The 15986-nt window shown below is 44.1% G+C and overlaps 2 protein-coding genes across 7 annotated transcripts; one reads left to right on the top strand and one right to left on the bottom strand.

Moving 5' to 3' along the window:
- The first annotated feature begins 526 nt into the window (after positions 1–526).
- On the top strand, positions 527–3661 carry fam166b (family with sequence similarity 166 member B). The gene is made up of 6 exons (XM_035608104.2): positions 527–717; positions 1144–1352; positions 1774–1928; positions 2358–2481; positions 2576–2779; positions 2916–3661. Exons 1-6 carry the CDS (start codon positions 653–655, stop codon positions 3008–3010), a joined length of 852 nt encoding a protein of 283 aa, XP_035463997.2. The 5' UTR covers positions 527–652; the 3' UTR covers positions 3011–3661.
- LOC118284908 (AP-4 complex accessory subunit RUSC2) lies at positions 3141–14841 on the bottom strand. 6 transcript variants are annotated; one of them, XM_035608098.2, is made up of 12 exons: positions 14461–14840; positions 10485–11874; positions 9389–9665; positions 8270–9298; positions 7142–7218; positions 6813–6993; positions 6553–6664; positions 6168–6214; positions 5085–5766; positions 4920–4995; positions 3862–3921; positions 3141–3701 (listed from the first exon to the last, which is right to left on the bottom strand). In XM_035608098.2, exons 2-11 carry the CDS (start codon positions 11820–11822, stop codon positions 3910–3912), a joined length of 3831 nt encoding a protein of 1276 aa, XP_035463991.2. In that variant the 5' UTR covers positions 11823–11874; positions 14461–14840; the 3' UTR covers positions 3141–3701; positions 3862–3909. The 6 variants fall into 6 exon arrangements, 5 of the variants coding, with proteins under 5 accessions (XP_035463991.2, XP_035463986.2, XP_035463989.2 ...); XR_007030209.1 differs by having other exon boundaries at positions 3862–4995; XM_035608093.2 differs by having other exon boundaries at positions 3141–3921; positions 4854–4995.
- Positions 14842–15986: the final 1145 nt, after the last annotated feature.

The raw sequence follows: 15986 nt of genomic DNA, 5'->3' as shown, positions 1-15986 counted from the left end.
CCTGCTCTGTCATTCCACTTAATATGGGGGAAGTGCTGTGATTCATCTGCAGCACAAATTTGACATGATTTATTTGTCCTTGCCTCTGTAACGAATCCCCAAAATGACAAGAACAAGTCATGACATGGGTGCACCAAGGATACTGTTGTGTATATACAGACAGTACACCGACGGAAACACCACGTAACAAACTTAAGTCAGGGCCTTTCAGAAACTGCTGTAAAGATAAAACAGGTCCGGGAACTGCCTTTGTTGCCCACAAGTTGACACTGAAAAACGTGACTTCTTTGACCCGCATTCATTAACATGACAGGAGTGTAAGAGAGTATAATGGTATGTGTGTGTGAAACGGGGAACTGTGAGAAAGAGCCGAAACAGGAAACACTGTTTCGTCATCACACAAACAGAAGATTTACCTGAGACTGTAGGAATGTGTGTGCTGCAGGAACGGACGCCTGTCTGCTGATATGACCAGCTTGCACATAATCCTGGAGACACGAAAACAAAAAGTCTGATCACGTCTACACATACACACACACACACACAAAGCTGGGACCCACTCGGAGGGAGTTTTGTTCCCGCCTCCCTGTAGCAACCGGCAAACACCGGAGGGATCCAACAACCTGCCCTGCAGCCTTCAACAGGGGGACAAATGGAGAAATTCGCCCCCAAATTCAGCAAAGTTCTGCTGACACCTGATCCACACTATGTGCCGGGGTAAGTGCACATCGGCAGACACGATAATTAATAATCTATACTGTAGAAATAAATCTTTTTTTGAAATTAAATAAACAAACCACTATGAAGGGCCGCTACTAATTATCCATGGTTTAAATGTTTGTCTGCAAACTGAGCTGTGAAGTTAACACAATAGGAGGAAAAACAATCACACAATAGTCATTAAATTATAATAATGTCTATTTAATTATCTATTCAACGTTGTGTCACAATGGTGTGTTCATTTCAAGGTCTTATCTGTTAGACTATCCTGCTGTACTGCATTATACAGTAAGGCGTTCCCGTTCTGTCCACACAAGTATTTGCCCAGTGTCGGAGAACACAGTGTGATATCTGTTCAAATAATATAGCCTACAGTATAATGTCTGTTTAAAAGCAGCTACCTGCGTCCTTCCCTCCACCCAGGTATACAGGGTATTGCCCGCAGCTGAAGTTCAACATGGGGAGAACCTACAGCCAGCACACGGCCGAGCTGCTGACGAGTCCCGACGTGAAGCACTCCGGTCGCCTGGTCCTCCACGGGGGCCACGTCCCCTCCACCGACACCCACGACGCTCTGACACCGAGAGGCGTCCCGGACAGTAACTTGAAGAAGCCGATACCTGGATACACAGGCAGGTATCACACACACTACCACTGCCCGTCAACAAAGTAACTGAACACCTCGTGGGAAATCACTTTTCATTGGGGGCAAACAAACCCTGTTACAAGGTTTGAAACCTTTTAATTCACATTCACTTAGTGTTAATGCCGGCAGGCTTCACGTGTCACTTATAAATGATGTCTAAAAGAATATAAGCCTTTAAGTCAGTTTTCACAGCAACACGAGCACAAATAATCTGTGTACAGTTGCTGAATTATTACGTATAAGCAACCAGGTAAGCGGAAAAGTGTTGAAAATCAAGATAACACACACCAGGCCGCTGAATAAAAGGACTCGGCTTGAAGCGCACAGGGATGTGATGCAGTCAATGTGCAGTTTGTTCAGTGGGTGGTGAAATTCAGATGAGACTGTGTCGCTTGTTGCTGTTTTAGGTTTCATCCCGAGGAGTCAGAACTACTTTTCCTGCAGCTTCTCTGAAACATGTTGTAAAGCGCAGGCAGAGTTTCAACAGGAGAGGCGTGCGAGGGCCCCGAGGCGATCGACACACCTGCCAGTTGTTGTCAACTGCACCAGCCAACCGTTTGACGTAACACACACACACACACACACACACACACACACACACACACACACACACACACACACACACACACACACACACACACACACACACACACACACACACACACACACACACACACACACACACACACACACACACACACACACGTTGACATGAGGGCACATCAGAGCAGGTTCACTCTTGTTAAATTATCCATGGTGGAGGTCATGTGTGGTCATTCCACTGTAACGTGATCCAATTTAGATGAGGACATTTTAGCAGCACAACCAACTTTTTTTTTAATCGAGGCACAGTTGTTCATTCACCTCCTCTAATTTGCTGATGTTATTTATTCATGAATGTTTTGTATTCATCACACATTATATTGTTATTCAGGATCTTGCTTCATTGAGTTCTGCCTGTTTTAGTTGTTCTCGTAATCTTTTGACCCAGAGACCAAAACGCACCCAGACGACGATCTCTAACAAAGAGGTCTCCTTCAAGCCCTTGACGTCCTTCACCACCATCTCTCCCTATTCAATGGAAGATGATAACCAGCACAAGTACTTTATCTCAGGTACAAGACTGAGTTTGATAGTTGGTACCTGTAGTGTGCAATATGCAGTAGGATTACTGCATTCTTAATCAGCGTTTTTTTTGTTTTTTTTCAGGATTTGCGGGGCACGTGCCAAAATACCGTTACCTTATTGGTAAAGGCTTCCCCATCATCACAAACCAGGCTCTGATCGACTTTGGGAAGCAGCAGCAAAGTGACCCCACGCTAAGGAGGACGGCCGGTACATCCTCTCCCATGCTGCCCACCATCTATCCGTCCAAAGGTGGAGTGGTGCCATCGTTCACAGGACACATCCCAGGTCTGTATCAGAACTACCAACACATTTCACACCACCAAAGCCATCTGATCAGATAAAAATCTCAGAAAAAAAAAATGAATAGATCACTCTGGCAGGAGGAAACATAAAGCATGTCTAACTCCACATCATCCCACAGGACACAGGTTCATGTTCGGACACACCTTTGGTCAGCTTTCCCGGGAAGCGCTGGAAAAGAGACGCATCGGGAAGCTCCTTCGAGAAAAGCCCTGAAACTGTCACACATCTGATAGCGTATCAGGGAGTCTTCACATTTACATGAGAACAACTTGTAATGGGTGTCAAAAGTATTTTTGAACACGATAAACATTTGATAACTGTTGGTATGAAAACAGAAGACAGGTAAATATGTTCCTTCTTTATTAACAGAGTTTGATTGTCACTGGGCATTAGAGGAAGCATTCAGAGACTGAGGAGAAAATAACACTAGGTGGTATAATTTCACAGACTTCACGTTACTGCAGCTTATTAAAAAAAAATCTCCATTCAACAAACACACAGAACACATGTTCCTACTTCTCATCTATCAGTCTATCAAAATGTACCTTACACACATTTAAATACCTGAACCAGCCACAAGGTGGCTTATACTTGTGCAACTGAACACATTTCACTTGACGACGTCCTCATTATAACAGAGTATTGCACACATTTGAAATTCCAGTGCCAGAGAATTTCCAGAAGCTTTTTCTCTACAGCTATAAAAACATAGACAGGAGGTTAAGAGATCTAATAAAGACTGGGAGCGTCTATAACACCTCACTGCGTGTTGGTTGACTCGTGCACCTACAGTAAATCCATGCTTGGAATTTGCTCAAACAGAGTTAATGGAAATAAATACATCACTGACACTACAAGAGGCTAGTAACGGGGTATTGCTGGATTTTTTTCTTTTCTTTTTCACCTATTGATGGGACGAAGGATAGAGCTGACAGTGACATGAGAAATGGATAGTTTTGCATCACATGAATCTCCAACAGTCTACAGCAGGCCAATATTCACATTTCATGATTGACGTTCGCCTATAAGAAAAGCAACTGAGAGAAACAGAGGCGACTACTTACAGTTGTTCCGGGGGTGCAGGTGCAAAAAGAGGCAGTGGCCCTCATTCATCAAGCACTTTCCTGGAAATAAAAAAAGCTCAGAATCGGCCGTGGAAATAGTCCAACTTCTCTTCACGTTCTCCAGGCTTCACTTCACATCCAACGTGTGAAAAAATGACCAAAAGTACACATATAAAACAACAACGGAGGCATTTTATGACCAGGAGCTGGTTGCACCGGCTGTTCTAAAGTTCAAGGTAAGTAAATGGAGATTTAAACGTCACTAAATTAAAACAGGCTGCACCACACAAACTAGCTCTCACATAGGAATTATTGGTCACTAAAATGTCACACCTGCTCTCTGCCAGGTGTAACCAGAGATGTTATAGGTCCATTACGGACTATAGCTGAAACCAATTGGCAAAAGTTGGGAGTGATACAGTACTTAACATACTGTATAACGGGTCATATCTGACCTGATATTTGATCGATATTGTTTAATAATGGAGGTGAACTAGGAATGTTTAAATTACATTTCACAGAAATAACAGAACAAAGTTAATTGCAGTAACCTCAAAGTACTAAAAGTTATGCTTATATCAAAATAAATAACTAGCTAAATAAGAATTGTTTTTATACTTTGCCAAAATACTGTATTTCTGCAGTAATGCTGCGGCTCGAGATGCAACAGTGACATTCTGTTTGTTGAATGAGTTTACTTTGTTTTGTTGAGATGTATCCTTACTCATGATTTCAAGTTTTTACTATAGTTAAGAGACGTTTCTTAAGTTTTAATGGTACAGCCTAAATAGTGATTGGGTTTAAAACTAGCTGAACTGAAGGACACTCAAACTTGATGATGGATCTCTGAGCAGCTTGTGCGACGCAAAGCCTGAGGAATCTGGGCCACTGCCAAAGTTGTTAATGTTGTATTTTATGTACCTTATGATCATTTCAGCACTGCGTACTGTCATGCAGTTTAAACTTTTGTTTTAACAGTAAATGGGCTCTACTCAGTCCTCCACCCATAGAGGGTGTCGCGTTCAGTAGTCCATGTTTCTGTTGGTCTGTGCTCCTACTAGCTTCATTGACTTTATGGATTGAGCCAACAGTCCCAGCTGCGATCTGTCCAAATGAAGCCACTGCGATGGTCGCCTGAAACCAATCATAAAGAGATATTGGTCAACAAAAATGAAAAACAGATGAAAGTATATGTGCTTGTTTTTTAACGGCTGGTTTTATACCTTCTGGTTTGTGCTCCAATGTGACTCTGAGAAACGCTCTCTGCTCTGGTGGGAGCGTCAGCAGCTCCAAACAGTTTGGCCCAGCGCAGCCCACCCTGACTGGGGCTCTCCACCTGGACACAAGTTGACACATTCGGGGTCCCATTATATTTGTCTCTCCTCGTCTCTTCTTGCCCACTGTCCATGCTTATTTGAGACCAAGTATCTGCATAGTTCTGGCTACAGTCCTCCCCTTCAACAACACCATCCATGAGGTCAGGCTCTTTCTGCCACCACTCTGGAATAGGCGCTAACCACGGACTCCTGGTTGCCTCCATCCCTCCACATTGCCGCTGGATGGAACTTGAATTCAGAGGACTGAGTGACTCTTGGTGATGTGGACCCATCTGGTGAGAAATCTTCGTTTGCTGACTGCTGTGGCTGCTGCCCACCCTTCTGTCGGCTTGCAGAAGTGGCCAGCTGGTCACGAGGTGGGCTGAGCACGGCTGAGGCGGAGTGACACTCTGCTCCTCGGGACACCGCTGTCTGTTACGCAACAGGCGGGGCTCAAGGAGCAAGTTGAGGTCAAAGGGCAACATGGAGAGTGGCTGCAGCAGGAGCAGCAGTTCCTGAAACAAGGGCTGACACCGACCCAGTGACATGGACAGGAACCCCCAGGAATGGTAGTACGTTTTCACCACATCTGTGCAGAACATACACAATCATTCGTTTACACTAGTGTTCAACATGACTCTTATGTAACTAGTATTTAACAAGGGTCTAAAGATGTGCTCACAGCTCTGTGTGTACTTGAGCTAAATGCTAAATTAAAAGGATCACAATGTTAATATACTGATCCTGAAATTTCAACCACATCTCAGTCCTCCTCTGTAGATGGAGCTGGAGAACTTGCATGCTAACATTTGCTAATAAGCACTAAACAAAAAGAACATAAACAGGACCAGTTAAATATGAATATTGGTACCAAATTTCATTATCATTAGTTGCAGAGATATTTATATGTGGACAAAACTACCAACCAACATTACATCCCTAAAACCACGGCGCTAGTTACAAAATAAAAAAAACAACCTGCACACTCACTTTTTTGACTTTGAAAGTGACTGAGCCAGAATTCCAGAGCTCTTAAGCTGAAAGAGAGCAAATAACATCAAGACATACAAAGGGTTTAATGTGCTGAATATTTCATATGCACTCTTTAACATCATTTGTGTCATTAAATGCTATGTTTCCACCGCAGGAACTTTCCCCAGGAACCAGGAACCTTTTCAGGAAATTATGTCGGTATTTCAGATGTTTTGAATATGCTTTATTTCCAGTATTCGTCTGTTTCGATCGAAAGAAACACAATTTGAGTCTCCTCTTGTCGTAGTATTTCTCGGTTTATAGTCACAAGAGTCTTGAAAAGAGTTCCTGGGACTAAAAGTTCCAGGTTGAAACACAGCTAAAGGGTAATTCTGGTACTTACTTAAGCAATCCCATGATGAAGGCCCTCAGTCTCATACAGTGGCTAGTGAGCTGGGGACACTGTCGGATTTTTGAGATCAGGCTGTGCAGGACTCTGGTGGATGGACCTGTAGCTGAGTTGGACAAAAACCAAGGAGAGTTTATCAAAAAAGGCCACAACCAACAAGTGCTGTTTTTTGCTATAACAGCTTGGTAAAAGTACATTGTAAATGTACAATACACGTTGAAAGACAATCGCTCAATGATGCCATAGTTACGCACAGAGAGCGATTCCAGTAGAGACTTCCACCACAGTCCAGGAGTGGTTGCGGCGCTGCCCGACGATGACATCCAGTTTGTGATCCCTGAGACCGTCCTCTAAAATATTCTGGATCGTTGGACACAAATGCTCCAGGACCAGACCTGCGATCGTGGGACTCCAGGAGCTGTTACCAAGACGCATCTGTGCCAAAGGGATATAAATATTATACTGTACATTTCCTGCTGACACAGGTTATTTGATTCCAAGTCTATAATGTAAAGTAATATCAGTTTGGCACTTTTCCCTTTGCGACACATCGCTCAAGGTGCTTAGCTCTACCAATTCATACCTTTTCTTCAGGGTCTCTGCTGCTGCCAAAGTGAGCCATGATCAAATCCACCGCTCTGCTAACAGACCGGAGCAAACCTAGATATATTAGACAAAAAAGTGGTTTTCACAAGATGGAATTAGAATCGATGCTTCATGCATTCTGTTGGCTGATACAACAATCCCCCATTAGATGTGATTCCTGTGTATTACTGAGCTGAAACTCTTATTTTTCGAGAATAACTGTGAAAAAGGCAGTTAGTACGGTTTTGTCTCCAGTGTAGATCAACTTGCTTCAAGAATCTTAATATTGGTTCTGGTGGTGTGATATTACATTTTTGAGAAACAGGCATAAATATTCTAAACTGCCAGCTCTCTTTTCTTTCTTTTTTTTTTACTTTTAAAGGACTTAATAATCAATTTTTTCAGATTTTCCTCATTAACTGGGTCAATGCATAGACGAAAGAGTGAGAAAGCTTTCAATGTTCCTCCTATTGCAGAAAGGCAAATCTGAATAAGAGCCATAAATGAAAGTGTCAGTTTTCCATTTCAGCAGTGACCCTGATTGAATTGCTTTTCTCTCTGCCTTCCTTTCTTCATCTCGTTCTGGCTAGCCTCTGCAAATGTCACGGTAAATTCTTTATGCACGTTGGTGCTGCCTGCAGTGCCGCACCACCACACCGGCTCGCCACTGCTGCTGCACATACCTCCACGGATGATCAATCATCACAAGGTTTCACATTTATATAATTGCATTGGCACCAAGTGGCCCATATGGTGGCCCTAAAACAAAAATGATGGGGTGTGTTATAAATCATTAGCAGCGTTTCTACTGCATCATTCCCCCTCTCGCTCCCTTGCAACCACACTCACATAGGCTACAGAGCAGAAGGCTCCGCCAATCCTGTGCAGGGAGAGTTAAAAATAGGTCATGTTTGAAAGAAAGCCCCTTCAGGGTATTGAAGGCACTGCTGCAGCACAGTCAGATTTTATTGCTGTTCTCAGCGGCTCATCAGCCAATCAAATTAAGGTGGAAACCTTGAGTTGTTACTGCTACTGAGTCACTTTTTACTCCATTCATATTCCTGTGTGTCATATACCGTGTTTCACATCATACAAACAAGTGTACGACTCATTAGTGGATCCTCACCTCTCCTCTGAAGATGGCTTATAGATAGGGACTCATACGACGTATCGGGCGAGAGACAGAATTCTGAGGGCGGCCTGTCGCTCAGGATCAGAGATTCACTGTGCTGACTCTGCCTTGGTTTCCCACTGTGCCCAGCAGAGTCCTGCATTTGCTGTGGATGGAGCCCAGAAGCAGCCAAGGAGAGCAGAGAACTCAGAGAGGAGAGAGGGGCTACTGAGGAGAGGGCAGCTGTAAAACCACCGTGGAAAAAGCCGGAGTCGGCCGCAGGGGCAGGGGCGGCTCTGTACTCTGGGAATTTCTTCTCTGATTGTGAGAATTTTGGAGGAGACGAGGAGACCTGCAGGTTCGGGTGGTGTGTGTCAGTGATTAGGGATAAAACGGGTGGTGTATGGGAGAATAATGAATGGTAGGAGGTGTGGTTGTGGGACAGATGGGGACTTTCAAACTCAAGGCTGGCATGGCTCTGCTCAGGGGCGAGGTCGATCAGATCCTGGTAGGTGGGAAGTTTAACGGGGTTCGACCGATTTGGGGCCGGGGTCTGATTTGAAAAAGTGTCAGCCTGAGTTTTGCCTGAGCATGGGCTTGTATTATCTTGCACCTGAGCCGGTCTGGGCTTTGGGCTTCTATGAGACGGATCCAGGCTGCTTTTTGATGTACATGGACTCAGACAGCCTCTGCTGGACTGGCTCCACGTGTGTCTGCAGCCGTAGCACTCTGGGCTTGGTGTGCAGGTGGAGCAGGTATCAGAACTCGAAGGAGCCTCCAGGAACACGGGGCGGTGGCCGCCCATGGGTGATGGCTGAAGATTAGAAAAGCACCGACTACTTTTGCCCTTGCCCTTGACGCCCGACTGGGAGCCACTAGACTTGCTGCTCTTCTGGTTGATGTACTGCTCCAGAAGACAGCCCAGGTGCTGGGCCTGGGACGGGGGCTTGTCTGCGGGAATCAGAACAAAGGGCTGAATGGGCAGCGAGGTCGGCCTCTGGGCTTTACTGTAGCGCACCACTGCATTTTCAAATGAACACGCACCTAGAAGGAGGTAAAGGATAATAAGAGGAGATGTTAACACTGCTAATTTTGTTTCCTTCCTATAAAACCTAGCAACAAAGATGGCTTTACCCTTCTCAGTGGCATCAGTGTTACAGTGCTCCTGGTTCACAGATGGCTGCATGGACACACATCTTGTGTCCTGGCATTTACTGCCGTGTGGGCTACACTGGCTGGGGCACAGTGAGGGTGGAGTGCAGGAGCGGTTCTGGATGCCGTCTGCATGTTTCCTCCTTTCAGTGGAAGTGGTGGCAAACTGGTAATTATAGGTCTGAAACTGGGAGCAGTCCAACCCGACGCTCCTCTGTGGTGAGGAGAATATCTTTTCCTTGTGTTGATCTACTTTGTCCTGAAATGAACAGGGGGGTGAAAGATTGAACTGCTCAGGTTAACACAAACAAATCAGTGCATTTTTACACAAGGCATTGGTGCCACCATTAATAAAGGGTTTGGACTGTAAATAGCTGCATTCGTTTACTAATGTGGTATAATGTATTAGAAAACCAGGTTGCAAAATATTAAATACTCATGGGTTTGTCACTTTCTTATAACTAATCAAGTTTGCAGTTAACAAGAAAATAAGTACTGTGAATGATTAATAAGGGTTTTCACAATAAACCATCAGGTCTTTAGGAGAAGTTGATAGGTTTGATTAATAAAATGACAAAGCAAAAAGAAGAAATACCAGATAAAGGATGTTGTTTTAATAAATGGCTTATAACTAATCTATAATACATGACTTTATTTCAGTATTGAACAGATTTAAATACTGAAATGTCTTCAGCTTGGAAGAATGACAATGTTCATATTTCAGCATATATACAGTACGTACTTTTTTAATGTATGCGGTTCAATTGTGTCCTTTTTTCCTTCTTGTATTTGCAAATAGTTACTGACCCGTAAAACCCACAAATCTACAGAATACAGATTGTTAATGAACTAATAAAAACTTTGTGACAATGCAATTTTCAGAAAACCCACTGGGGCTTTTAATTGTCTATTCAGCTCATGAAGTTGGAAAGTTTTCCCAAACATTTAAGTTTATATCAAATAATTTCTCATTACCATATTTGAAGATATATGTTTTTTACTGGACAGTGACTAAATGTATCCTATAAAAGTTTGTTTATTATGTAGCATACAGGACAATGTATATTAAAAAATGTACCTTCTCTTCTTTGTGTTGTCCTTCTTTCTTATAATGGATGAAGATGTGCTCAGAGGGAGGGAAGGGGCTGCCTCTGCTCTGATCCTCAGGGCAGCCATTGAAACTGGACCAGGCTGGGCTGGGGGACTGGGAGGAGAGGTCACAGGTCACGAGCTTGTAGTACTTCTGGTTGGTCCCCACTGCCAGTGTGGTCTGGCCTTGGAGACAGGCAGTGAGGTCTGAAACCTCCAGAGAAGAGAGACCCGGGGGAAGCGGCTCCAGGGAATAAAGGTTGCAGTTGGAGTCCAGGCACTGAGGAGACCAGCAGGAAGCAGGGGCCGTCGTGTCGACCTCCTCTTTTGGGGGGGAGTTTACCGTCATGTCATCTTGCAGGAGGTCGCCGGTCGGAGTGTGGGGGACAGGTTGGAGGTTGAGGAACACAGATCCCTCACATGATTGAGAAGGGTGAACCGCAGGACTGCTGAGGTCATGGGGGGTGGCAGGGTTGTTGCTCCTGTTGTAGATGGTGCAGAAGTTCACCAAAACGCCATCAGAGCTGTTACAGGAGGAGTCGGTGACATACTCCGTGTTGGACGACAACTCTGGGGAACATTTGCGGGGGCTGTGGACGCAGCAGGACAAGTTGTCCTTCAGTCTGTCTGAGTCCTGCCCTCCACAAGCCATCACTGTGATGCCAGATCTGTTCACTTGAAAGCACTGGCACCCAGTCTGCAGTGAGTCCGGGTGGTTGGGCTGGTTAGAGAGCCACTCTTGGTCACTCTCTGTGCCCAGCGCGGTGCCTTGGTTGCTCCATTCCCCGCCCATGTCTCTATGGGGCGTGGTATGATTTCTGGCCCCGTTGCTCAGTGTCCAATTAGAATTTCCATGTAACACAAAAGATGAGTCCTCATGATATCGGTGCAGATTATCCCCATCACTGTCCTCATCTTCCTCATCCTCATCTAGCTCTGTACATGGGAGGAATGAGTTGCGCGACCGCAGACTGCCTCTAGCCTCAGAGCTTTCCTTCTTCAGGGAGGAACTGGTCTCTTCTGGCGACGAGGTGGAGTCGTACCTCCAGCTGCTGTCGCTGGCCCCCTCCTCCTCCGCTCGGTCCTCATTTAGACTCCCATAGCTGCTGGAAATATGTCTCAGGCCGCCAGCGAGGGCGGGCTCTCGGTTGAGCGAGTCTCTCTCTGGGAGTGACACCGCTCGGGTCAGGCCTACTGAGCACAGACGGCCGGACCTCTTGGCCGAGCTGCACAAGGCCTGGACAGGAAGTTGCCATGTAGGAAGTTGACCCACGGGGAAGTGGCATGCGACCAGGGTGTCTCCTGAGAGACTGGATGCACCAATCATTTCGCTTGACGTGGATGGGCCATGGATACCTCCATGATTCCGTGATTAAATCCTGAAAAAAACAGAATCACAAGCATATAAATTTCAATGCAAAAGGGAAGAATACAGGACAAGAGTAGTAGATTATATTTGTATGAGAATATTCTAATGAGAATTAAAAATGCATTCAGTAAGTCAAAAGATTTGCAGCGCACTTCTTGAGGCTGATCAGACATTATCAGCAAGTGCAGAATGGTCCATGTAATAATAAAGTTGAACTGAGGGATCCTATGAGGAAAGTCTTGGGTCAGTTAGACCAAAATGTAGGTATAAACTCGGTGTGAGGTTCTGAGAGTGGAGGTGGAATTATACCTTATCTGAATTAGCTCAATTTGTGTGAAAACATTTTGAAATTCTGTTCAGGCCAACGTGCCATATTTGAATGCTGCGTGTTAATGCAAATTAAGTGTTTGTGTTTATCTCCCAGTGAGCCTGCTCCTGGCTTTTTTCAGTGTTCTCGCTTCAGTGACCTTTTGCAATTCAGGTCTCATCACAAACACAGATTAAGAAGTAAACATAGCCTGTGTGGTTGTCAAAATAATCCAGCGTCTTTTCTGGCAGTAAAGCTAAAAACAGGCTCATCGCCTTGGGGATCCAAAACATGAAGCACAACTGCAGACGTGAGCGGTCAGAGTGTGCTCCATCACTTCACACACTGGTCCTCCAGTAAAAGTCCTACTGTGTGTCGTCTGCATCTGGCCCTCAGGCCTCAACACAGCTAACCCTCCATGATCCAGTCAACCATCATCTAACTCCTCCTCTCTCTGCCTGGGCCAACCACAGTCTCCCCCCAGTTACTCAGCTGCTCTGTAACTAGGGCAGCTGCACTGCAGAGATGACACTTAATCTTCGAGAAGAAGAAGAAACCAAAGTGAATGAAGATGAAATCCTCTGTTCCAAGTCATCGGTTATAACAAATGTTGCTAGGATACAACCACCACCACTTATTTGATACCATTGGCCGTCGACAGTATCTCAGAGCCCACGATTCTGTGTTGTGAATTTAAAGTAGGTGGAAAATCATTTTCATAAAATGTAATATTTCAGATACAAAAACCTCCTCCTTTAAAACGGTGTCTGGGCTTCATGTGTTAGAGGCATCAGCTCGTGGCTGGTGGACCGCTGTACTACTGTCTGGCCATAAATGTGTAAACAATCCAAACATCTGTGACAGATGACCGTGAAGCTGTAATCCTCTTTATCATCACATTGGTACAATAACAATGTCCTTGCCGTGGCAGCAAATAGTAAACACATCAATGGCATACTCATAAACACCATCCCTAATAAACTGGGTCAATCGGTATTTATGGTACAGTGTTAAAACAAAAACAGAGCAGAACTAGAGGCAAGTTAGAATTTTACAATGATGCCAAATGGGTGGGAGAGTACTCTCTTCTTCTTCTTTCCTGTCAAAACTGGAAGATTTCAGTTTTCACCTGCTTCGAGACAAGATAATATTATTATCTTTTATGTTCAGATTCTTGGAATAGCTGAGTTAACCATTATATATATATATATATATATATATATATATATTCCAAAACCCGTGTGTGTGTGTCCCTTAACCAGAGTTGGTGTCTTGTCCTTGAGCAACACACTGAACCCAAACTGCTCCTGGTTTTTGTGTAGGTATGCTGACAAAATGAAAGGAAATCGTTTTGTAGTTTATCACTACATTATTTTAAATCAATGTTACACAAAGCAATTATCATGATTTCCTTTTTCTGTAATGTAATATAATTTGCACTGAATCTTGTTTTATCCCGTCCCTGCTTGTCGACAGTTCAATAGTTCAATACCACAGAAAAGTAGGCCAGTGTGACTGACGAGTCGTCTGCAGAGGACTAACAATTTCGCTGCAAAGCGGATACGACTCAACTTGCAGCACATAAAGATCAGTGGCGACCATCTCTGTCCTCTGGGCACTGGAGCACACTCAGATGGCCATGACTAGCTGAACTGTTTCACTGGAAATGTCTGTCGAGTCAAGTAAGTCGTCTCACAAGAAGGAAAGAGACTGAGTCTGAACAGTCACGACAACAATAAAAGGCCTCCCTGTTGTTGTTGTTGTTGATGATGATGATGGTGTGGCGTTGTTGTTGTTGTGGTGGTGTTGTTTGGAGAAAGACTCGGATCAAGATGCTGCTTGTTATCTCTGATGTCTCTGTACTGAGGCAGCATCATTACAGCTCATATGATGCAAGGAAGCTTCGGTCAGATCTGAGTGACACTTCAAAGTGTGTGTGTGTGTGTGTGTGTGTGTTTCCGTGTGTGTGTTAATGTGTGTGTGTGTGTGTGTGTTTTGGTTTTCATAAAGAGAATTATTTTCAAATTAAATATTTAAACTGGCTAAAGTAGGACGAGTGTGCACACAATGCCAAAGGAGCCATTTACTCTCTCTCTATCCATCACAGACACACAGACAGACAGACAGACACAGACACACACACACACACACACACACACACACACACACACACACACACACACACACACACACACACACACGATACACTTGAATACCTGTCTTCGAGGCAAAGTAGCTGAAGCACAAATTTTTGCAGTTGCACCCTGACTCTTCAATACCATCACCTACCTGAGAGCAGTGGTCCGTCGGGGCCGCTGATGTCCGTCCGCTCCCTCCCGGTGACTTTGGTCGGCGGCTCGGTCCAGAATCATGCAACCAAACATTTCTATAAAAACACACCATGCGAGTGCCCGACGCACCTTTGACGTCACATGTGCAATAGGAAGCAGATCGTGTCAGACGTGATGTCAGTGAGTTCTCTGGCCAGTTTCATATCTACAGGCCAACACTGCGCGGGTCGGGTCCACCATGGAGGTCCAGGGACGAGCAGCGGTCCCGGTTCCTCCACGCGCCCGCTTCAGCGCCGCTCGCGCTGTGACGGAGATGTGACGTCACAGCGGCTTTAGCCAATGAAGAGAGCGACAGAGAGAGAGAGTGAGATACATCCCCGCCAATCAAAGTGTCCAAAACACCTGGCAGGAAAAGAGATAAACGCCTGTAAACACATATAGAAAGATAACAAATAAACATCCGGAGGAGACATACAACTTACAGTCTAGTAACTGTAGAGCAGTGTGTAAGAAAAACGAAATTGTAGTATAGTAGTAAGTTATCAAAAAAAAAGTAGCACACTAAGGAAAAATAAAAATAGATAACTGCTCGTATTCATGTTCATGCTCTGGTGTCATTTCTAATTATTGATTACATTAATATCTCAAATAAGTGGGATAAATGGATTAGAAAATGAATGTTCGTTTTTTTGGTGTGTTTTGGGTTTGTTTTGTTGGTGTCAAGCCACACATCAGTAAAAAAAGTATAAGGGTAATTGCGAAAAAAACCAATAACAATTGAGACATGATAAGTCACAATAGTTTCATTTAAAAATATAGCTAACTGAGAAAACAACATGATGATAATAATTCTACCAGCAATGATTAGTTTCTAAAATGATAAATTGCAAACTAAAGCAGAGTGTTGGTCACACACAATGTGTTGGTGCCAGGTTAAGCTCACTTTCCCTGGCTCAGCTCGCCCTCCAGTGGTGAAAATGAGCAGTAGCCTCTATGAAGAGTTACAAGTGAGGAAACATCATGTGAACCCCCCCATTTATTTAATTCCACAGCTGAGGGCCACAGCTGCTTGAAGAGCTGGACTGAGCCACAGATATTAGTGTGGACAGATGTCAGAGGTCAGTTATCTTACCAATGAACCCTCCTCATCAAACCTCCTCATCAAAATCTCTCCAAGAATTTGGTAAATTAAGTTAGTCCAATAATCATATGTAAAATGTGAAAAAAGCTGTGAGACATAGCGTTTCCCTTTGTTACTAGGGACATATATATTACCAAAAGCCCAATGTTGGATAAATGAGTAGAGAAACATCTCATTGTACCTGAAAAAGGAATTTATTACAATTTGGGAGAAGGGAATGGAAAACCCTTATAATATGTTTTTCTTTCTATTTTCTTTTATTGCACCAAAAGAATAGTAAAAAGAATAGAAGAGACTACAATTAATTTTCTTTAGATTTTTAAAAAAAGTTAAACACAAACAAAATTTGGGCAAAACATCTTCTTAAGAATGCAACATATATC

This window comes from Scophthalmus maximus, chromosome 20 (assembly GCF_022379125.1).
Source record: "Scophthalmus maximus strain ysfricsl-2021 chromosome 20, ASM2237912v1, whole genome shotgun sequence".
Lineage (NCBI taxonomy): Eukaryota > Metazoa > Chordata > Actinopteri > Pleuronectiformes > Scophthalmidae > Scophthalmus > Scophthalmus maximus.
Note: the sequence above shows the minus strand (reverse complement) of the source record. Positions and strands in the feature narration are given on the sequence as shown.

Bases quoted from the DNA above. Each gene is read 5' to 3' on its own strand.
- LOC118284908 (XM_035608092.2), bottom strand. From the start codon at position 11,822: ATGATTGGTGCATCCAGTCTCTCAGGAGACACCCTGGTCGCATGCCAC. The intron at 9,666-10,484 runs GTACATTTTTTA...TGTTCATTTCAG, and splicing joins GACAACACAAAGAAGAGAAG to GACAAAGTAGATCAACACAA. The intron at 5,767-6,167 runs GTGAGTGTGCAG...TGTTCTGCACAG, and splicing joins TCACTTTCAAAGTCAAAAAA to ATGTGGTGAAAACGTACTAC.
- fam166b (XM_035608104.2), top strand. From the start codon at position 653: ATGGAGAAATTCGCCCCCAAATTCAGCAAAGTTCTGCTGACACCTGAT. The intron at 718-1,143 runs GTAAGTGCACAT...CCCTCCACCCAG, and splicing joins GATCCACACTATGTGCCGGG to GTATACAGGGTATTGCCCGC. The intron at 1,929-2,357 runs GTAACACACACA...CTTTTGACCCAG, and splicing joins GCACCAGCCAACCGTTTGAC to AGACCAAAACGCACCCAGAC.